Below are 22939 nucleotides of genomic sequence, written 5' to 3'. Positions count from 1 at the left end.
TCCCAACACAAAAGTGGACAATGTACAAAAGCTGATCACATTTTATGGTTGAAACTTGTTTATTTATGATTAATAACGTTTATCGTTTGATAGGCCAACAAATTTTACCCATTTTAGCAACTAACAAGTTAAGACACTGTTAATTTGATAGCACTCGATTGAGGACACTGGGAATTTATCACCAGCTCGTTGGAGGACATTAGGACTTTATTGTTGTTTGGTTTGAGGACACTGGGACTTTGTCATCTCGTTTTAGGACATTGGGACTTTATAATTGTCCCGTTTGAGGACAGTGGGACTTTATTATTGCCTTGTTTGAGGATATCTAGTTTTTTCTATACTTCTCAGGTCCTACTGATCCCAAATAGCTAGGAGAAATTGAGAAATGCATACCAAACAAAAATGTAGGTCTCAGGGGGATGTAACCTTTTATAGGTGTCAAAAATATGGTGAAGCAAGATGAGAAAAAAAGGTTTTTTCCCCCCTAATATGTAGTGAAGTAGAACTACAGCAGAAAACTTATATATTCAAGTAAAGCACCTGGAAATTAAACTGAACAGTAGTACTTGAGTAAATTACTACTGGTAATAAGTGATTAGAACATTAATTTCCATGACAGTATTTGACATGCATATCTGAATTTATATCATTTTGAAATCAAATATTATTTAAATAAGATTTATTTTCAACCAAGTCTAATTATATGCAAACAGTACACATCCATCCACTTATCCAGACTTGGATAGATAGATAATTCACATTCATCTAGAACAAAATTAATTTAAAAAAAAACACGCATACTATAATAATAATATATGAATTAAGTTCATTAACTGACGAATTTACAACAATATATTTGTAATATATAATTTATAATAATATACCAGAGATTGAAAGACATCGTTGAATGTTTCCGGCTCGATTAAAATGTCTTCGCTTTGACATGTTGGCTCGATGATGTCGCGATAACTTCTCAGTCTGAATGCAGCGATGTAAATAATCATTTTCCCAGCATCACAGTCGGACAATAAAACAGCCTCATCGGAATCAGTCACACTCAGGTAACTGTATTTTTATTAATGTGCATACATTGTTTAATTCGGCCTGAATGCTCAGTGTCAAGACACATCAGCCGAACCAGAGGCAGTTTTACCGCTGGTGCTGCGGACAGTCGTGTCACAGTAGCATGCTTTTATTAGCTTTTTTTATTCGCTAACTTAATGCTTAATCATATCAGAGATGCATTAACACCTGGTGCAGATGATAGCAGGATGACATAAGTAACGTTGACTAATCAAACTCTTCCTTAAGTGTCGCGCACTGTGCTGCGCATGCGTCAGAGGGTGCCATGAAGGTAAAGGTGATCTCCATCCTGGAGGACAACTACATGTACCTGGTGATTGAGGAGCAGAGTAAACAGGCCATAGCTGTGGACCCTGCTGTACCACACCGGGTGAGACACACACATACTCCTGTCCTGTGTCCATATGATGCACATTATTATTATTTTTACTTTTTTGTCTTGTCCAACAGATGTCCTCAGGGTGCCAGAAGGTGCATATGTCATAAGGATTAGCAAAATAGCAAAATGATAAAACATAATAGGGGAGAACAGGGTTGGTCATCCCAAGTTTTAGTTTCATTTGACCCCACTCACTTTCAGTGTGTAATGGAAGCTCAAAGTGCCAGGCAGGAATGGAGTGACATCACTCTCCCTAAGCTTACTCTGTTCAGAAGATGTGGACTGTCAAATACATTTTACGCAGAGAAATTGATTCATGCCTTTATTTCAAGCCCACTCAACTACTGTAATGCACTTTTTACTGGCTTCCCAAAAACACCACTTAGCGACCAGCTCATTCAAAACTCTGCAGCTCGGCTATTAACCAGAACCAAGAGGAGAGGGCACATCAGGCCAGTCTGAGCTGCTCTGCACTGACTTCCTGTTACATTTAGAATTGATTTAAAGCTCCTCCTTGTCTACAAAGCCCTACATGGGCTGGGACAGAGCCACATTGCTAACTCCCTTGTTAACTATTTGCCTCCAAGAACACAGAGATCATCTGCTGCTGGTTTATTGGAGGTTCCCAGCAACAACCACAAGAAGATCACGGATGCAGCCTTTGTCAATGAGGCCCCAAAGCTAAGGAACACACTACCTATAGATATCAGGGAGGCTAGCTTGCTAAATATTTTTTAAAAGAAAGCTAAAAACGTATCTGTTCACTTTAGCCTTTAACTAGCTCTGACTTCCTGATACAGGTCTGAGACTCTTTGTATTTACGCTTCACACTACTGCAACTCCTTTAATATCTAATTTGATTTTATAATTTATTATTATTGGGACATACTAAATCTATTTCTGGCATACTATATAGTATGGTAGTGTGAGTATTGGAATGCACAGCTAATGAATGTGACAACCAACCCTGCTCTCCCCTACATTAGTCAGAAAGGATTGGTGAGATAGAAAAAATACATACATATATATGAAACACATACTGTAAGCATAATATTGAGACAAAAAAGTGGAAAAAATAACAAATAATTATATGTACTAATAATGAAATACATGTTAGATTACTTTAATTATTCTCCACAAAGCTGAAAGTGATGTCATCAAGTTGCCTGTTTTGTCCAACCTACAAATCCTCACAATGTCGAAGCTAAAACCAATGAATGTTTGGCACTTTAATGATTAATCGTGTATCAAAATAATGGTTGATTACTATATTTTCCTGTTGATTGACAGGTAGACGTGTTTTTCTCTTTAACAGCTGCTAGAAATAGTGAAGAGAGAGGGCTTGTCTCTGACGGCCATCCTCACCACACACCATCACTGGTAAGTCTGGCACTAGAGGAGGTAGCCATGACTTAAAGTAAATCAGTAACACCAGAGCACCTGAACACATCGCTGTAAAGTTAATAATTAACCAACCTGCTTTCACTGATCAGGGACCATGCTCGGGGAAATGAGGCTCTGCTAAAGGATGTTCCTGGGCTGAGGGTGTACGGGGGAGACGATCGTATCGGGGGTCTGACGGATAAAGTCACAGACGCCCAGGAACTCAAGGTGCCCACATGCAACGGAAACATCTCAGTTATGATTTCAACATGTTAATTATGAAAAAAAAGCCCAGTTTTCTTGTGTCTCTGCCATGTTGTCTTTTGATACTGTGTTTTCTCCATTTGCAGTTTAACTCCATCAATGTGAGGTGCCTATTTACTCCCTGCCATACCTCTGGTCACATGTGCTACTTTGTTTGGGAGGATGAGTGCACTGACGCCCCTGCTGTGTTCACAGGTCTTTGTCTGTAAACATACAGAGCTGGTGAACCAGTTGAAATCTGAGACGTACATCTATGCACACTGCTTACAGTACACTCACTGTATGAAGGCACGGCCACTTCATGTGGCATCAATTGCTGCGAAATAACTTCATCTTGAGTGGCTAGAGATATGAATCCTTGTTGAGCAGCACATTGTCCTTTTGTTCTCGCCGTGTGGGATGACAGGGACTGACCTCTGCCCTCTGCCTCCACTTGTCCTTTCTTTTGGTCGTTAGGAGACACGTTGTTTATCGGTGGATGCGGGCGGTTTCTTGAGGGTACGGCAGAACAGATGCACCACAATCTCACCCAGGTGCTCGGCTCCCTACCTCAAGACACGGTTAGTGGAAATAAAAGATATTTGGCGTGGCTGTCTTCAGCCTTCATGGGGTTAACGACAGCTAACATGACGTCAGATAAGAGCTGGTGTAAGACTGAGTCACAGTGATGAATAAACACACGTACAATGAGGGGATTGAGTACAGCCTGGCTCTTTTTTCTGCCTTCATAGCACAAGACATCTCAAAAATGGCACAAAGCCCAAACTGCACTGCTGTGTGTGTGAGTTAACCAGAAATCCTGACATTAAATCATGCTTTGTTCATCTGTAGAAGGTGTTCTGTGGACACGAATACACCATTAAGAACCTGAAGTTTGCCCTGCTGGTGGAGCCAGAGAATGAAAAGGTTAAAGAGATGCTGAGCTGGGCCCGGGTGAGCAATACCACTAAAATGTGCTTGTTATTGTCAACAAAAGGCCAAAACCAACTGACACCCTCCGAGGCTGAAAAATAAAGCCAACTCAAGAAGTTTCAAAAGCTGCTGTTCCCTGAACGGCCACTTGAGGCTGGCTCCAGAAGTGAGTCAAACCCCATAGACCCCCATGTTAAAATGTCCAGCCTGGCAGATAAGTTTTTGTCTCTAGCTAATTTCCTCGTTCATGATAACTGTACGAGGGTACATCCACAAACCAATGGCTAATGTCACTTTGGCTATGTCCATTATATTTACAGTCTATGATCAAAACCTAAACAGTGCATTAGTCTGTGTCATAATACTGTACTTACCCATTTCAGCTCCAGGCCCATTTGTTCCTTATAAAGACATAATAATTACTGTTTTTTTTTAAAGTATAAAGTATATTAAATAATGTCTGGGCACTGAGTAAACAATACATTTGCTAGGGACTATTTTCAGCTGTGGATTAATACATATTTGACGCTTCAGTGAGTGTTTATTTCTGGCAGCAGGACATGTTTGTAGGACTGAATTAAAAATAACCTACAGTGCTCATGTTGAAGGTAATGACGTTGGCTCATTGAAGTGTTTACAATAGTTTGTGAGACAACAGTGGAGGACTATGGAGCAGTGTAATAAGCTATTTTGGGCACGGCCACACAGTTAGTTGGATAAATGCATTCAGCAATCATGGTTGGTTTTGGTCTTTTCATGTGATTTGATGACAAAAACAAAAATATAGAATATTGCCAGTTTTAGTCTTTAAATATAGATGGAAAATCTTTTTTTTTTCCTTTATTGTCTGACATTGTTTGTGTCTGCAGGCCAGAGACGATGATGACAAACCCACAGTGCCATCCACTCTAATGGAGGAGTTTGAGTACAACCCTTTTCTTCGCCTCTCGTGAGTTATGGTGTTTATATACAGAATATACTGTTTGTGATTTTAAAGGATGGGCTAGGTGAAAAAAAAATGTGTTTAGCCATCTGTAGAGTTTGTCAATCAACTCTGGATTCAGATTGTCTTCTTTTGTGTCGTTTTGTTATCCATTCAAATTATGTTATCGTTCCATTCAGATGTAATTTGTCTGTACGCCTGTATTTGGGCTTCTTGTAGTGTTTTCAGTAGATGATATATGTTTACTCTTGGTCACTCTTTTAATGATGAAACACTCTGTGTACCAGTGCTGCAGTCTACTTGACAGTTTTGTAAAACAGGCTCATTTGGTGGGCTTGTTTCCAGATGAACCCATTTGTGCCTGCAGCTGACATTTTGAATTTCGTTTCGTGGGAGTGTTTTCTGGGTTTGACTAGGCACCAGTTTGAAGAAATTTTCCATATCAGTCAAACCATGTGGCTGAAAAGTGAGTTTTTCTTATCATACTATATCTAGTATTTGGGCACATGGGATGGGACTACAGTTTCTATATATTCTTTATCTTTGGAAAAAACGTTACTCCCATGTGCCCTGAAACTAGAACAGTATGATAAGAAAATGGCTCAGAAACAGCAAGGAGCACAGTAACATATTTGGTATCTACGAACTCATAACAAGTTGAAAATCAAACATTTATATACATATGCAGTGTAAAATGAGTGTTTTTCCTAATTTTTTATAAATCATGACTTTGACTATCGATTAAAGTGTTTATTCGTGTGATCTTAAAATGTCAAAATTGTATGTAAATCTGCCTTGAGCTGCAAAACGTATTTTAGCCCTATGGTAACACAGCATATAAAGTCCAAATTAGCCTATCGACATTAAAAATTGATCTAAATGAGCATTCAAAAATATGTTTTACCACAAGATGGCTCCTCTGCAGTGGGCTATCTATGATTATCTGGGACTTGAACTTTGCAGCACTGGCGTTGATAGCAAACAAACCTGTCCATGCACTATTAAATTCAGTATTTTCCTCTGAGACTTCACTTTTATGGATGTGGAATCCATTGCTAGCCTCGCTGGGGAGGCTCAAGACTAGCCACCGCTGTTGAGGTTTGGCACATGTAGTATGCAGTCCTTGAGCAAGTGGGTTAATCAGTGGTTTCAAAAATCATGACTTTTCCTGCCATAATTTTGTATTTAATACTTTATCTCAGTTGTTAATACTTCTTTCTAATCCTCGTCCTTTACTTTAGGGAGGAAGGAGTACAAAAGTTCACTGGGAAGACGGACCCCATAGAGGTGCTGAGGGTCCTGCGGAAGGAGAAGGATAAATTTAAGAAGCCCAAGGAGAGACTTCCTCCTCACGCCATGTTGGCTCTGGAGTGGGGGCTTCTCAGGCCGTGAGATCCGAACATGCGACATACTCGGCTATCAAGGACGAGTAGATTGAACGCCTGAATGCAGCAAGACACAACACTGTAGAGTGTGCTGTTTGTTGCGTTAGTTAACACTGAATTTATACTGCTGGGAGCCTGGTCGGCCCTGTGTGTTTTGTTTTAGTAATTAAAAACAATGTCTGCACAAAAAGGCCAGAGTAAAGCTGCTTTCGTTTAATACTCCTACAAGCTATATTAATGAATTAAGGGGCTGGTCTCCCAGTCTGTTATGCACACACAAACTGCAGCAGGTAACGTCAGCTCCTATCAATTTCCATTGATTTTAATGTGTTTTTTTTTGTGTATTTATTGTTTTAATTAATGGTGTGGGGATAAAAATAACCTTTCTTTATAACTTATTTGTATTGGAATATTTCCTTTATCCGCTTTTGATCTCTTTATTGATGTCTCTGGGTAGTTTTCTGTCTGGTAACCTTGTGACTGCCACTACATTTTATTAACTACCTTCACTTTGGACATACTGTATATATTCTGTACGATTTCTCTCTTCCTTACTTAAGCAGTTTGACTTGACACAATTGATTTACTGTAAAATACAATATAAGTATATGTGTGTATAATTTAGGCTTCACCTTACACAGAGCATTTTGAAACTGGAGTCTGATATTTTGCACTCATAAATTGTACAATGGTAAAAGAAACATGCAGTGTACAACACTATGAATGTAAATTGCTGCTTTTCGTCCCAAAGTGAGTAAAACTTCACTTTGCGAGAACCTATAATTGTACATCAGTCAACATTATTCAATAAAAGATATGAGTCTGAATTGATATTCTGTTGGACATCTTTTAAAAAGAACTTACAAAGGAAATGGCTACAATTAAATGAAGTCTTTATTTTTCAATATATATATAACCATGAGGTTAAATAAACAAGGAATGATTATATTTGCTTTGTGTTCTTTCAGCTCAGGTTTTCAAAGTGTAACAGGTCCCACACAAATGAATTATTCACATTTGAATGGACAATCAGCAGGCTAGCTGCAAATGATCAGACCACATCCATAATTTGGCATCATTTTGTGTCTACTGTATCTCCTCCACTTTGTCAGGCACACAACAGACGAGGAGATAAAGTGGTTATTGAAGTTATTGGCATAAATCAAACCAGCTTATATTCAACTTTGCCTCTAACCCTCCTCTCTGGTGATAGAAAGAACTAGTCACATGTATTTGGACGGTTCTGTAATCAGTGCTTGTTAAAAAATTCTCAGCTAATCATGGACTGCAGCAGAAGCTTTCGTCACCACTTCATGGCGAGTCCGTTCGTCATCTTCTCCACAGTGTGGTAGTTTGTGTGCAGCAGCTCTTTGGCTCTCTCCTCCCCCACACTGTGGAGCCAGGACTGGTACAGCTCGGCCACACGGGCGTCCTCTTCTGGCGATAGGGGGCGCTCTGCCTTGTAGAGCTCCTCTACCTTCTGGAGAAGCTCCTTTGGGTTCTGACCAGGTTTGGGCTTCAGCTGTCCGCCACCGTTTAGACAGCCTGGATGATAAGAAGAGGAAACATGCTGGGTTTATCACTTTAATTTGCCTGCAAACTTCTCCTAATATCAAATAAGTACAGCAGTGGTGCTGAGACGACTGTGCAACTTGTGCATGTCAGTTATCCATCTGGTATCTATTATTATTGGTTGAAATGCTCTGAACAATTCAAAATTAGGTGCGCGAACTGGGACAGAACTTGTTCCATGTTTACATCTGCATATTTCACTTTACCTGATGGACAGGCCATAACTTCTACAAAGTGGTATGGCGACTTTCCCCTCTTGAGTTTCTGCACCAAATTCTGGATGTTGCGGAAGCCGTACGTGGAAGCAAAGCACAACATGACCTTCCCATCTTTCTCTAGAGTCACTTCCTGGAAGTCTTTATTCCTGTGGCAGAGAGGTTGAGGTGAGAAAACAGGGTTTGACAATAAGCTGGTATACTTCGGCCTGCACATGTAAAGCCTCTAACACAATACTAAAGGGATAGTTTGGATCTTTTGAAGTGTGGTTGTATCTATTTATCCATAGTCTGTGTGTTACATATAGTAAATATTGTTTGGCATGCCCCTAGTTTGGAGAGGCAGGAAGGAGTACTGACACGGGAGTTACACAATGTCCTGCTGTAGACAGGGTCTGGTTGAGTGACGGTATAATTAAGCATCATCTTCAAGGAAAGCTATTTTAGGATCACTGGGATCACTTTTCATACTGAATCCAAGCTTGACTGTTCCAGGCGTAATGCGCCTCCACAAATTACACAAAGCAGTGACGCTTCTTAAAGCTGTTGAGACAGACTCACCTGAGGGTCTTGTACGTGAGCTGCTTCACCTCTTCCCCAAACAAGTGCTTGGCAGCATGGGTGAAGACATGATGGAGGTAACCCCCTGACCCGCTGCCGGCATGGCTGAGGTACTCGCCCCCACTCACACTGCTGAACCTGGAGTAATAAGTAGTGTGTAAGTTCATCTACTCTTCTGGCAGTTCATGCTTTTGCTTACAAAAACAAAATGCCAAAGAACTTACATCGCATCGAGAGGCGCAGCTTCCACATCATTAAGAGACACGTTTTTCTCCTCCAGCATTTTCTGAACCTCTCCTATACCAGACATGAGAAAAGTATAAGGGAGGAGACACTCCACATCCACATGGACATACATCATAATGAGAGCAGCTACTGTACCAGATGTGATGACACAGTCTACTTCTCGAGTCTCAGCTTTCTCCAGGTAGAAGTCTGACCTCGAGGCCTCAAGCTTCTTGTCAAAGCAGGGCATGACGGCCACATGGTAGATCTGATGTGGACTAAGCCCCTAACAACACACACAAAACACAGCTCAAAGGCAACTCATAAAGTGGTGCACACTCTTTGATATCTGATATGCTGGGTCCCTGTACCTGTTGTTCAGCAAAATAGCCTTTAACCAGAGAGCCCATCATCGCCTGCGGGGAGCGAGTAGTGCTAATGTATGGAAGAATAAATTCCCCGTGGGTCTTCTCTGCATAGCAAATCCAACCTGAGCAAGACACACACACACACACATAAAGACAGGTGCGATGAAGAAGTCTATGAGCAAACACTGAAATCATTAGAAATGTAGGGGGGGGGATGTGTTGTAGGCAAAGCAACACAGGCCTGCAGCATGGCAGCACACAAAATTAAACAAACAGGTTTTGTAGAGGAATACCTGGACATGCAGATGCCAGCATGGGAAGTGACTTGTTGTCCTGCTCCTTCCTCTGGAAACGCTCCATAAACTCTCTCTGGCTCTCCAGCAGGCTGAAGGTCCGACTAAAGCTTGTTTCAAACACATGATGAACGCCTGCAATAATGATAATAATCTTCATAAGTGACTGCATCTGCCGAAATCAACCTCTCATATTTAATTTCCTGTTTTGCTTTGAGTTGAATGATTTAAATAAACATAACACTCACCAAGGCCTTTGAAGAAAGAAGTAAGCCTCCTGCCTGTCTCACTACTGCTGAGGTCAAAGTATGCTGCGATGGACGCTCTGGACTGCGGTGACACCGACACCACCACCACCTTCTGCTCTGTTGGACTGGCCTGTGAAGGCAGATGACACATACAGTGACACCCAAACCTATTACTATCACACACACAAACGCACTACACAAGCAAACACATAAACCCATCTCTACCTTGTTGTTGCGCAGCACTTTAAAGAGCTCCTCATGGCTCTGCTGCGTGATGAGGACGCTCTCAGCTGAGGTGATACAACCACTGCAGGCCAAACAGTCATTCAGTGAGATCTTTGCTTTCTCCAGCTTCTGCCTCCCACCATCCTGCAAACACAGAGCGAATAAGCTCAGGGTAAAAAGTGGTGCAATACTTAAATTTTACTTCACACACAGGTTTTGATGAGGCCTTGATACCTACCTGGTTGACTTGAACGTAACTGCCATCGTCTTCTATTTGAATTTTGGCCACAGATTTACCTTCTTTCTTCTCTACTTTCACAGGTTTGATACATTCCTGCAAAACAGAAACCACACATGTAAACCAAACTACAAAACACTTGTGTTCAGTTTGTTTTTAATGAACTTTTTGAACAAGATAAACAAAGGGAACAGAATAAACAATAACAGAAACTGAATGGAAAACAAAAAAACAAACATTATTAGAGGTCAACACTGTGGATTTGATATTTAATGTTTATTTCGAACATGGAAAAAAATAACAAAAAGCATAATGAAAAGCAATTGTCAATGTAGTTACTTTGATTTACACTTTCAAAAAGGAGTGGGAGGAAGTATACACTTATTAAAATCCCACTCCTCCATAAGTCATTGAGTGAAATGAAACAGACCTATACGTAAGACTTTTCTAAATATACCATTGTTATTACCTTTTAACTTTGTCACACAAAAAAATTCACATATTAATACATTAATTACAGAAAAATACAATAAATATATAAGTATATATAAGTAGAGAAAATAGACAGTCATCCCTGTGAACACCTGGTAAATGTCAAACCCCTTCTTCAACCCTTTACCTCCTGAATATCATGTCTTTACACCTTAAATTAATGTAAGCTTGGACATTGCTTGAACTCCACATTCAAACTCTTCCATAACTTCACTCCACATATTGAAATAGAAAAACCTTTCCTGCACACAATGAGTTTTGAAATGAGTTTTGATTATTTTTGGAAAAAATTCGCTTGGAAAATAAATATGAGATACTTCTCGACTCCAGAAATTATCTCAAAATAGAGGAGCTCAAGCTCTCAATGCTGGAGGAACTGTGGAGAAGATCATGCTAACTGCTTACACAATTTCTACTCATGTAAAGTATTAAACACATATTGGTTAAAAGTGTTTACAATAATGGAAGAGATATTAAAAAAACTGTATTTAAAAGCAGAGCATATTATTTTGGGAAAACCTCCAGCTACTCTTAGTCACTGGGACACTGTAACTATACTGTCTTTGCATATTAAAACGTATCAGTTATTATCTTCTACTATCAGTTATCCCCTATCTCATCTGTTTAGTTATTATTTTTCTCCTTTTCTTTCCTCTTTTGTAATTGTAAACTAAAAAGCAAGTGAGTTGTATGAAAATGGGCCTAAAAAATTAACTATTTAAAAAAATGAAAAGAGTTTTAAATTGAGATTTAGATAGACTAACGTGTCTAGACAGATCCATCAGTCATTTAACTTGTTTTCCCTTCACAAACACCACAGGAAAATATTAAATGCCTCACGACAGTTAAGAAATTATAGTTTATAACGCTTATCATCAGTGCCATAACATTCTGCATAGGTGATACATCTAAATATATGAACTGAAAATATATCAAGGACATACAGTTGAACATTTCGGGTAATAATTCAAGCAACAGTAACGTTTTGTCTATTGAGAGAAACTATAACATATCTATATGCACTTAAACCAAGTTATTACCCAACACTGCTATGTCACCGTTACATCATTGATAACATTAGCATCAAGCTAACTGCTAAACACGCATTTAATATTTTTAATGTTAGCTGGTTTTACCATGAGCAGCTATTAAACCAATTAGTTGATATTGTGTTTTCATAAGCTTTTGTTAAGCAGGGTTAATGTTACCGGTTATTTTTGAGTTGTTCTCACACACAGCAGCACAGACGAGGACAGGTAACAGTTAGTTAGCATGCTAGCTGTTTCCGTACGTTTTATCTAACGGCTGCTTTTACATTGTCAGCGACTCATTAGCGTTAACTATGTCCTTTTACAACAAACCTGGTGTTATGACATTTGATATAACTTCAATTACCTGAGACGGGGTGATAAAATCATCGAGATCTGTCAGCTGCAGCACACCGCTGAACTGAGACGCCATATCTACTGCCGTAAAGTGTTTGTTGTTTACACTTGAGTCGTGAATAGCTCACTGTCAACCACATGTTGGTGTGTTTCTCAGTCAGCTGCTGCTTCTTCTTCTTCTCTTTTTTTAATGGCGGGTCGCAAACAACTTTTAGGTGCATACCGCCACCTACTGTACAAGAGTGTGCATGCTTGTGTCCCTTAGGAACACAAGCAGCGCCCTCCTCCCCTTCCTTATCTCTTCTCCCTCTCCTTCTGTTCCCAGAATTCCATTTAGGCCCCACTCCCTACCTGCCTCTTTCATTTTTTCTTCAAATCTTTTCCTTTTTATTGTATACTTCATACATTGAAGCAACACATGTTCTACATTTTCCTTTACTCTGCACATATTCTCAGTCAGCTCTTACACTGTGGATATATTTATCATAGTTATCGCTATCCTATATGTTTCAGACGTGTTGTAAATTATAAGAGGAGGAATATATATGCATATAATTTTAAAATGCTGATGATAAAATAAAGTAATTAAAAAAATAAAATAAAGCTGTCAGGCATTGGGGAGAAAGAGAGGTCAAGACAGGTCAGAAATAAACAGTAATTATAAGTTTAACTTTATGTCTATACAAAAATAAATAAAATAAAATAAAATAGAATAAAAAACAAAATTAAATGAAATTGAATAAAAACAAAACATATCCACAGCTACAAGCCCTCACCAAATCCTTGCTCTTTTCAAACTAGAGCTAATTTTACATTTTATATGAAAGCTTCTTCCTGTAAACTCTACCTTTACGTATTTTAGTCATTGTTTTCAGTTATTCCATATTAATTATATATGAGCATGAATATGAATATTAATATTTTTCTTTGTGTAGTTTGTACAGTGCAGATTCTTGTTTCTCGGTGCAAGTCCCCTGCAAGACAATTTACAGTGACAACAATAAATTGATTTGTGAACTATTATATACATGCAAGGTTCCTGCCTGGTCTGGCCTTCAGTTGCTACCTCTGTGTGTCGGTAAATCCCAGGTCCTCATGGCAACTTTATACACTTGGGACCTACCCTTTAAAGGAGAAAAGTTCACTAATCCCCCTCCAAGCTATATGCTGTCACATTTGTCCTTTTTATTGCTGCCACCTTATCAGCTTTGAAGGCCTTTTTGTCAATATTAAATACCAAATGTATTGTGTAAAAATTAATACAGTAATGATAACTTTTGATTTACAGAAATTATAATTTGTTGGATCAATATCATTGGGTTCCTGGAGAAAGTAGAGACGATCGTTGGATCCTAAAACTGCTTTTTGTCAGACCTAAAGAAGCTGTGATGCCTTTAAGGTTCTCTGCATTTATAGTCAGATTGTGTAAGAGTTTGAATGTTTTCAGGAGGGAGAGGGGGTGATTGTTTATTTCTGGTCATGGTATAATTTTATCATTTACCTGCATATTCTGATTCAAATTAGAAAGGAAGTCAACAACATAAACAATGGCTTTCAGGGCCTTTGATAATATGGGGTACCAAATCTTTTCCATGCTTGACCGACTCAGCTCAGTTCACTAGTAATTTTGCTTCGAATATGTTTCCAATGTTTAGTAAAAGCATCTTATCATAGCTTTGTCATTCATCTTACCAGTGAAGGAATGTAACTAAGTACATTTAATCAAGTACTGCACTTCGGTATAATTTTGAGCTACTTGTACTTTACTTGAATATCTACATTTTCTTTTACTTTATACTCACTACATCCTAGAGGGAGATATTGTACTTTTTTACCTTACTACATTTATTTCAAAGTTACTCCTCACTTTGCATTGTCAGATTATTAGTAGCACTAAATATAAATCAGCTAATAGATTATAGTGTATTATTAGCCTACCGGTTAAACTACGCAGTATGATATAAAGTATTTAAAATGAGCATCACCTTTCCACCTGCAACATTAAAGTGATGTTCACATAATACACCAATAATTCAAATCCAAATGGGCCATTCTGCAGAATGAGTACTTTCCCTTTTGGTAACTTAAGTACATTTTGATGCTAATACTTATACACTCTTACTTAAATACATTTTAAGTGCAATATTTCCACACTGTGGTACTGCTATTTGCATTTAAGCAGAACATCTGAGCACTTTGTACACCACTGTATCTTACATTATTGCAGCTGCTGCAGACAGCTGCACATGCAGATAATGTTGAAGGACATTTTGGTTGCCAGTGCAAAAATATTCATGCAATTAACACTGTCAAAATAGTGAATATAGTCTTAATAATCACATACTCACATATGTAAATATGTAAAGGGATTAATGGAAGCCATTTTATACCTATATGCATTTTAGGAGTATTGTCCTAACATTTTGAGATATATTTCACACGTGATTTGAGGCTAAATTTAGATCAAAGCTTGTTTTCTCCTCTCTGTTGGTGAAAAGATGAAAAAGACACGCGCACACGCCCTTTTGTTGTTATGACTACGAGGTCGTAAATCCGCCATGTTTTCCCTCCTTGTAGCGGCGTTGCGACAGAGACGGAGAATTCGAACGACATGAATGTAGAAAATAATCATACGGCAGAAACAGAGACTGAGCAAACGACAAACGGCAACGAGACGATCACCATTCAGACAACACTGGGAGATGAAGGTCTGAACTTTGTCTCGCTGGAACAAGACTGAAATATTTATCAAATGTTGTGTTTGGGCCTAGCTAACTTCCTCCATCAGGAAATGTTGCTAGCGGCTAGCTGCCGTTAGCAACAACATTAGCTAGGTATTAGCTTTACTCAGATTAGAAGTGCAGCCAGTCAGCAGTGTTCAGAAACGTTTACATCAGCTCGGTGGTATCTGGGAGCACAAACAGATAATGAAGTTGTCTCATTTTGTAATGTGCATGTCTTTGTGTTGTCAGATGAAGATGTGCACAAGTGCGGACGCTGTCAGTCCGAGTTCTCCACGCTGGAGGCTTTCATCCAGCACAAGCTGCAGCACAACTGTAAACGTGTGGAGACTAGTCAAGAGGTATGAACTGTGATCTGTGGGTTTGATATCAAGGAAAAACAGCAGTGGTAAATCATTTATATTGAAGGGATGATTGTCTTAAACAGGTTTTGAGGATATGCTCTTAACATGGCATAGATGTTGACATCACATATTGTGCAAAAAAGAGTTGCATTATAATCAACAGAAGTAGGGAAGACAGAAAGTTAGTGTTTCCTGATTTCAATCATTCTGGCATAATGGGACTAAATATCTGGGCCATAAAATCAATGCTCTATCAGTGTTAAGGATATTTACAGACTGCTGTAAGTTGTATGCACAAGCAAACATATTGGTTTCTAGCTTCAATATGTGTTCTGTTTGTGAAGGCTTCACTTTTTAAAGCTTTTTGCACCCCATAATATCCTGCCCACCTCTGGCGTTGCTATAAAAAAAAGGTGACATGCACAGGCTGGCTTGGCTTGGTTTGGGCCATCAGCCCAGCACAGCAGGGATATGCATTTCCATTACAGCAGGGCTACCCTCTTTAACTTGTCATTTAAAAGCAGAGTGCTGATCCACGGCTAAAGTCCCCTGTTATTTTTGCTGCATGTGTTTTTCCACAGCAGGGCAGGTAAAATAAGTTTACCTGTTGGAGGTGAGCTGTTTGCAGAGGTGCAGTAAGAGCTTGTTGTGTGCAGCTCTTCATCAACATCTCACTGTAGCCGTCTCTGCTTTCACTTTCTTCATCAACATCTCACTGTAGCCGTCTCTGCTTTCACTTTCCTCCCTGCCATATTATTAGACTTGACTTTATTGAAGAGAAGCTGCTAACAAGGTTCCCTTAATTCTGTAATAACACATTTCAAGTCCTGTAGATTCTTCACAGTAAAAGTCCTTAGTTATTTTGTTATGTATCAACTTTTATTGTGAAACACCTAAAGAAGGAAATGTCAAGTTTTCGAGCAGCAACTTTACACAACTTCTTATACCCTATAGTGAACATGAAACAGTAAAATAAAGCAGATATCTCAGTTAAAAACAGGAAGCAGGAGATAAACTAAACTACAGTGGCTTACAATGACAGTATAAAGCTGCTGCGTAAAGCTCCAAGAATCTGCTTGGTGTATCCTCCTGCTCTGCTACAATAAGGAATCCTATATATAGATGTGTGTGTATGTTGACTGATACTATAAACAGTGTTGTTAGCCTTAATCAACCCTGAACTAAACTCCATCAGGTTCTCATCTAACTGGCTTCTATTTTTATCTGTATGTTATTTTATTATTAAATTGTATTTCATAGTGCTATGGACCCTCATGAGTTGTGTCCTTAATAAAGTCTGAATTTAAAAAAAGGTCTATATTTTGCCAGGTTACTGCAGCCAATGGAAGTTCTTCAGAGGTGAAAACAGCTGAAGGTGCATCCTCGGATGAACCAGTGAAGATCACTAATGGTGAGTTAACTGTAAGACTGTAACTGTTAAATTAAATTGCCAATTATTTTCTTGAAAAACTGTGAAAAAGACCTTCTGTAATTTCCCACAGGTGACAAACCATCAGTCCAGAACCAAAGATATTCAGTTTACTCCCATATATAACAAAGAAAAGCATCAAATCCATACATTTGAGACATTCAAACATCAGCGAATGCTCAGTACAGTGGTACTAAATGTGAGCCCGTAGGCCAGATTTGGCCCATGACAGGGTAACAGGTGGCCTGCTGACCATTTTCTCATTGACAATTAAAATAAATTGAGTTAAAATGGGAATTTCTTTGTATTTTGAATGTAAGGTGCCAGAGTGCATGGCAAAAGCATCAGAGTAGAGCTTGTCTTTTTAAAAAAGTGCCTGAGGGGGACTCCCTGGGACCCCCAACTGAGGTCCGGGCTAAGCCCTGAATGTCCTCAAATTCCAGAAACCGGCCCCTGACCTTCTGTCATTTTGCAAAAGTGGCCCCTTGGAAAAGCAACTTGGGTATCTCTGGTGCAGCATTGTTGCTTGAAAGAAGACTGAAGCAATAAATTGGCAAAAATAGCTGTTGATTGTTTATGTAGAATAACTAATCAATCTGTCAACTCGTCCATTTTGTTTCACTCTATGAATCAGACCTGCAGGGGGACTGCATTGTTAATTTGTCTGTTTTTCCACACAGATGAAAGCAGCGGTGTATTGGGTCGAGGTCGAAGGAAGAAAGTCATTTCGCTCAAAGTCACAGATCTCTCAGATGGGACTGAAGGCTCCTTGTCTGACAATGCGGACAGTGACAAGCCTGTTTACAAAGTCAACCAAGAGGGACGCTTCATTTGCCAACTCTGTGACAAGACCTTTAAAACAGTGAGTCATACATTTAATTTGTGTGTGTGTCTTTTTATGAGGAAATGTTGGTTATATTTTCTTAAGTGAGTACCTGAGATGAATAACATGAGATTTTCTAATTTCCAACAGACCAACATCTTGAGAACTCATATGAAAACTCACAGTGACCAGAAGAACTTCTCATGTGACCTGTGTGGAACCTCCTTTCGCACAAAAGGCTCCCTGATCCGTCACAATCGTCGTCACACTGGTACAGACAGTAAACAGGGACTGTTTTTTGTCATGAATTGATGTCCTCTCACACACTTTACCTAACGACAACACCACTGTCTTCCTGTTCTCTTATAGATGAGCGGCCGTATCGATGCACCCTATGTGGCCAGTCTTTCCGAGAGTCAGGTGCTCTCACCAGACACCTCAAGGCCCTCACACCCTGCACTGAAAAGATCCGCTTTGTTCAGTACAAGGAGATCTTGGTCAGCAAAGATGGAGTACAAAAAGGTCAGACTTATACAGCAGGAGCTTAATAGTCTTGCACAAGCTGTTCTATCAAAGCAAATGAGCTGTAGTAGTACTCGATTCAAGAATATATTTAGAATACCTGAAGAAGTGCCCATCAGTTGAGCCACTGACAGGTGTGTGTGAATTGTCCAGGGGTCGAAGATGATCGCGCTGCAGTGGCTGGCCAGCAGCAGGAGGTAGTGGTTGTGGAGCAACAGCCAGAGGAGCAGGAGATGGTTGAGGCTCAGACAGCTGTCGTCAGCGTGGTAGACTCTGGTTCCCAAGAGGTCCTTCATCAGGTCCACTTCACAATGGAGGTGAATGGAACGACGCAGGAGCAACAGGTGAGTAGAGAAAGGGTGCACATTTAGCTAAAAGTCCAATATGGGCTGAGTATGAGACAGTTTTGCTTGTAACGCTCATCAAACCTTCTTTGTTGTCCTGTTGTTTTGCCTCTGGCCAGGTTGTAGTAGAGCAGTCGCAGGCGGAAGCCCTGGCGGCTGCTGCAGCAGCAGGCGACAACCTCATCTGCCAGGCCATCATTAACTCTGGCATTGCACTGGAGACGGAGGAAGCCGTAGTTGAGGAGACCTCACACACTACTGAGGAGATGGATAAAGTGGTTTCTGACTGTCCTGATGCGGAGGAGAATATCACTGAGATCCAGGTCAAAGAAGAGTTTGTTGAGATGGAGGCAGAGGTAAGGATGAGAGAAATCGGGATTGACCAGTACGTTTACTGCGTTGTATTGTGTTCGAAAACAGCTCTTGGAAAACAGGGTCCACATTAGTTGCTCAAAGAAGTTCTGTTATTTCTATTTTTTTTATTAGATTGACGGTAACTCTCTGCAGTGTTTTCAGTGTTAGTATGAGTGACTGTAAAACAGTGATGTGGTAAGCTAGAGGTAGGTCTGCTGTGTGTGTTCAGCCTCAGTCCTCAGGTCAGCTGAGTCATTACCATGCTCTGTGCTTGAAATACAGTATCAGGATGCTGCGACTGAGCTCCAGAGCACAGGTCCTACTGTTCTGCCAAGATTTCTGCTGCCATTTACAGTCAACATTAGAGAGAAGTGATTAATAATTAATCAGTATTGTTTTATTTTATTTTTGAGGGTAACAAAACAGAAAAGCTGTTAACCACTAATAGAAACTGATGGGGGAGGCACTGAGCTGATCAGTACAGTTGGTTCTGGTTTATTTGGTCTGGTGTATGAGCTTACACCAGTTTATTTCACAGTTCAGCCAGCAGTGGAGATAATAACAGAGCCAAGTCTCGTCATGTTTCATTTGGGATTGGCTGCCGAGTCAAGTGTGATGTCTAGTGTTAAAATTTGGTATACTGGAAGGTACACTTTGCAGGATTGTCGGACACTGTTTGTGACCACGCTTGCCAGCAAAAGTTGAAGTAAAAACCTACCGCAGATTTACTCTCGTTCAGCGTTTCGCCTCGATACATTTGCATTTTTGTCGGCACAGTGTCTCCTGACACCAGCCCACCCTACCAATCAGTTTAGGAAACATGTGAACAGGTTCTCAGCAGAGCTTGGTCTGGTGTTGCATGCACAGCTTTATTTTTACTGTCTGCTTTTGTTTCATTTGCAGGAAGCAGGTAGTGGAAATGGTCAAACATCCTCAAAACTGTACACGTGTCCACACTGTAATCGCTCTTTCAAGGGACTGAATTACTTCCGCTTTCACTTCAAGGGCCATATGGGTAAGTCCATAATTATTAATGATGACTCCCAGCATTACTGTAAGCTCCCTCTTATAATTAAAATTGATCAAAATATAAAATCAGAAGATAGCATCACTTTATGGACATTTTGCTCTCCATGCAGGTTACAAGCCCTTTAAGTGCACACTTTGCCATAAAGAGTTCCTGACTGGTTATCTACTGAAGAAACATATGGAAGTCCATGTCAGTGAGAGGAGGTATAAGTGTGGTGAATGTGGAAAACTGTACAAAACCATCGGGCATGTACGTGAGCACATGAGGGCCCACTCAGATGAAAGACCCTACCGCTGTGCCAGGTGCAACAAGGGGTACAAGACCAAGGTGAGTCTCATTCTTTAGTTTGTTCCCACCAACTTGTCATTTAGAGACATAAAAGGCAGTGTCATCTCTAACATATCTCTTTGTCTGGCCCCAGAATGCCTTGCAGGTGCATCAGCGGACCCATGGTGATGAGAAACCTTACGTGTGCCAGTTCTGCTTGAGAGGTTTCAGGGAGAAAGGTTCTCTGGTGCGACATATCCGCCATCACACCGGAGAGAAGCCTTTCAAGTGCCCAAAGTGCGGCCGAGGCTTCGCTGAGCACGGGACCCTCAATCGGCATATGCGTGCAAAAGGTCTGTGTGACAACAATGCTTTGAGAGAAAAAGTATTTGCAGCAGTGACACAGACAGATCTAATATCACAACCTGTGATTCCCACCAGGAGGCTGCCAGAAGGACGATTCCAGTGAGCAGAAGGATGGGGCAACAGGGGAGCAAGCGTCAGTGGACAGCCTGGCTACAGCAGCCATCCTCTCAGAGGATCCGCATGCTGTCCTGGTGGAGTTCTCCTCAGTGGTGGCTGACACGCAGGAGTACATCATCAAGGTGAGACACAGGGATGTAGGATTAAGAGACAGTGTGGTTTCCCTCCCTTACAACACAGCCTATAGATGCAGTTAAAAGTAAATCATAAGTGGAACTTTTTGGGATCAAACTTGTTCAAGCATTTCTCTCCCAGTCCACAGCAGGTATTTTCTGTTAGCAGTCATTAGCAGAGTACATGCTGATACTTACATCACTGATTGAAGTGCAAATTAATTAGGCGGCTGATTGGAATCAATCACTGAGCACTTTCCTTTGCCAAATGCAGCAAACTCTGACTCTGATCCAGAGCTTTGATCTGGCCCAAAAACTCAGGCCCAACCCTACATGAACCACATAGTTTCTGCCCAAGAGCCTGATTAAAGCCCAAATTTCCACGGTAAAAAAATATTTAAATCATTTATTATTAAGCTTAGGGCTGACATCTTTCCTTGCACCATTTCTCCTTCTTCTCTTCCTTCAGCTGTTTAAAGAGACTGTTGTAGATTCTGTCTCACACACAACAGGTCGGCAGAGTGGGCTGCACCCCTTGGTGTGTCTCTGTCTTTGAGTGCACATGCTGCTCCATGGCGATGCGGAGCGCAGATGGTCACCACTCTCTGCTGCATGTTACGTACATCTCTCCCACTGCTAGGGAAGCAGATGCAAACACTGCCAGCCAAGTTGCTTTGCAGCCCCTCCCTCTCTTGTTCTCCTCTCTGTCCAATGCAACTCTTGGCATTTATGCACGAGAACTGCCAGTTCCATGCGTCTCCTGTTTGTGCACTTCATGTGAGCAAATAACCCTTTAACTAACTTTTGTAACTTAAAATCACATTCTAAATCCAAAATTCAAAAATTTTTAATGTCAGGTTTAAAAAGTTCCTCGGCTGAACTGTAACATAAGCTATTTCAGTAGTGCTAGGTGAGCTAGTAGTAGATGCAGCCTTCCTTCTGTGAGGTGATATGGTTGGCTGGTGTAATTTGGTAGAAAGAAAATAGTTCCTACATGAAACTGCTCACAACAAGGTCTGTGGATTATCTGGAGTAACTGTGTCATGATTACTGGAAAGAGACACAAGAGTGCCGTCTAGTTCCATTATTTATAGGCAGACATCTCTATGGCTGATATTTCCCAACACTCGCAAACTCAAACCAAAACAATCTAGACTGATAAATAGCACTACAGGTAAGAGGTAAAGTATGTATTTTTGTTTTTGGGGTGCACTTAAATGCTTGGTGATTCATTGTATTTGCTCTGCTTCTCTCACATCCTCCAGACTCAAACAGAGGAGGAGGTGCAGGAAGAAGAGGTTACACTCATTCAAGACGGCCAGAATGAGGTCAGTATACACCAACACACACACACACACACACACACACACACACACGAAAGAGAATATTAGTATGATTTATAGCAGTTAGTTGCAGAGTGTGAAATTCACAGGATCTGATCAGAGCTGGTAATTGTGCTTTCATTATATTACAACTCCTCTTCTACCTTTTTATATCAAACTTCTACCTGCCAGATGGGAAACCACATCATGAAAGTGGTACAGCGTATCGTCAGCCAGTCACACGGCGCCGGTGGCACAGGCAGCCACCAGATCATTGTGCGCAACGTGGCGATGAACGAGGAGGGCACATCCATCTCCGACTGCGGTGACACCATCACCATCGCGACTCCGGAGAGCCTGACGGAGCAGGTGGCAATGACGCTGGCCTCTGCCATCAGTGACGGCACGCTGCTGGCCACGGCGGGCACCGTGGAGACGGCAGACGGAACAGTTACCATGGTTACCACCGAGGAAGCCGTGGAGGAGGGAATACAGATGGTGCAGCAGCAAGAGGAATATGTCATCACCTCCCCAGAGGAGGTGGAGATTCAGACTGTCATTGTATGATCCAAGAGGATCTTAACTATGAACTTTACCTGTGTAGCCAATTACTGTAGACTTTATATGAGCTTCGTGTGTGAGATCTGACTACAAAACAAAGGCCAAAGTGTTTATAAGGTTTATTGTTACAGAAGTAGAACAACCTACAAAGAAATGTCTGTGTGAAACCTACAAAGAATGAGTGTGCATGAGGACTAGTTCGATCATGTGTTTGGTTTTTGCTGATTGATTTAGTGAAATTAAGCACTTCCTGTCATCCAGTATGCCAGCTAATCTTTGAACTTTTAGGTGCATACAGCTTAAAAAAAACTAACCAGATTAATTTTGTAAGGCATTTTTCTTTTGTAGTTGGTACAAACTGAACATGTCTCTGCCTTTTTATCTGTTGTAGCCTGGTTTCTTTGCTTTGCTGCGGTCAGAAAATGAAATTTCTTA

The 22939-nt window shown here is 40.5% G+C and overlaps 3 protein-coding genes across 3 annotated transcripts; 2 read left to right on the top strand and 1 right to left on the bottom strand.

Annotated features, from left to right (window-relative positions):
• Window positions 1-243: 243 nt before the first annotated feature.
• Window positions 244-7165, top strand: LOC126404981 (hydroxyacylglutathione hydrolase-like protein). Its single transcript, XM_050068453.1, has 9 exons — window positions 244-1061; window positions 1312-1453; window positions 2778-2842; window positions 2956-3073; window positions 3196-3304; window positions 3566-3669; window positions 3941-4042; window positions 4891-4970; window positions 6206-7165. Exons 2-9 carry the CDS (start codon window positions 1349-1351, stop codon window positions 6354-6356), a joined length of 834 nt encoding a protein of 277 aa, XP_049924410.1. The 5' UTR covers window positions 244-1061; window positions 1312-1348; the 3' UTR covers window positions 6357-7165.
• Window positions 7166-7225: 60 nt separating this feature from the next.
• narfl (nuclear prelamin A recognition factor-like) lies at window positions 7226-12319 on the bottom strand. The gene is made up of 11 exons (XM_050068449.1): window positions 12182-12319; window positions 10295-10390; window positions 10057-10200; window positions 9832-9961; window positions 9584-9718; window positions 9294-9412; window positions 9079-9208; window positions 8922-8994; window positions 8698-8835; window positions 8128-8285; window positions 7226-7894 (listed from the first exon to the last, which is right to left on the bottom strand). The coding sequence occupies exons 1-11, from the start codon at window positions 12245-12247 to the stop codon at window positions 7653-7655; spliced, it is 1431 nt and encodes a 476-aa protein (XP_049924406.1). The 5' UTR covers window positions 12248-12319; the 3' UTR covers window positions 7226-7652.
• Window positions 12320-14737: 2418 nt separating this feature from the next.
• On the top strand, window positions 14738-22767 carry e4f1 (E4F transcription factor 1). The gene is made up of 14 exons (XM_050069862.1): window positions 14738-14879; window positions 15144-15253; window positions 16586-16667; window positions 17366-17547; window positions 17659-17779; window positions 17878-18030; window positions 18184-18374; window positions 18494-18730; window positions 19632-19743; window positions 19868-20085; window positions 20180-20378; window positions 20467-20630; window positions 21887-21949; window positions 22136-22767. The coding sequence occupies exons 1-14, from the start codon at window positions 14783-14785 to the stop codon at window positions 22508-22510; spliced, it is 2304 nt and encodes a 767-aa protein (XP_049925819.1). The 5' UTR covers window positions 14738-14782; the 3' UTR covers window positions 22511-22767.
• Window positions 22768-22939: the final 172 nt, after the last annotated feature.

Source organism: Epinephelus moara, chromosome 18 (genome assembly GCF_006386435.1).
Source record: "Epinephelus moara isolate mb chromosome 18, YSFRI_EMoa_1.0, whole genome shotgun sequence".
Classification (NCBI taxonomy): Eukaryota; Metazoa; Chordata; class Actinopteri; order Perciformes; family Serranidae; genus Epinephelus; species Epinephelus moara.
The sequence above is the reverse complement of the archived record's forward strand: the minus strand, read 5'-3'. Positions and strand labels throughout refer to the sequence as shown.

What these genes read in the sequence shown, in the direction of transcription:
- e4f1 (XM_050069862.1), top strand. Translation starts at nt 14,783, where the DNA reads ATGAATGTAGAAAATAATCATACGGCAGAAACAGAGACTGAGCAAACG. An exon ending in ACCAGTGAAGATCACTAATG is followed by an intron (nt 16,668 to 17,365) that starts GTGAGTTAACTG and finishes TTTTCCACACAG; the next exon opens with ATGAAAGCAGCGGTGTATTG. An exon ending in CAAAGATGGAGTACAAAAAG is followed by an intron (nt 18,031 to 18,183) that starts GTCAGACTTATA and finishes TGAATTGTCCAG; the next exon opens with GGGTCGAAGATGATCGCGCT.
- narfl (XM_050068449.1), bottom strand. Translation starts at nt 12,247, where the DNA reads ATGGCGTCTCAGTTCAGCGGTGTGCTGCAGCTGACAGATCTCGATGAT. An exon ending in TTCTTTCTTCAAAGGCCTTG is followed by an intron (nt 9,719 to 9,831) that starts GTGAGTGTTATG and finishes TCATTATTGCAG; the next exon opens with GCGTTCATCATGTGTTTGAA. An exon ending in AGACTGTGTCATCACATCTG is followed by an intron (nt 8,995 to 9,078) that starts GTACAGTAGCTG and finishes TGTCTGGTATAG; the next exon opens with GAGAGGTTCAGAAAATGCTG.
- LOC126404981 (XM_050068453.1), top strand. Translation starts at nt 1,349, where the DNA reads ATGAAGGTAAAGGTGATCTCCATCCTGGAGGACAACTACATGTACCTG. An exon ending in CTCACCACACACCATCACTG is followed by an intron (nt 2,843 to 2,955) that starts GTAAGTCTGGCA and finishes TTCACTGATCAG; the next exon opens with GGACCATGCTCGGGGAAATG. An exon ending in CGCCCCTGCTGTGTTCACAG is followed by an intron (nt 3,305 to 3,565) that starts GTCTTTGTCTGT and finishes TTTGGTCGTTAG; the next exon opens with GAGACACGTTGTTTATCGGT.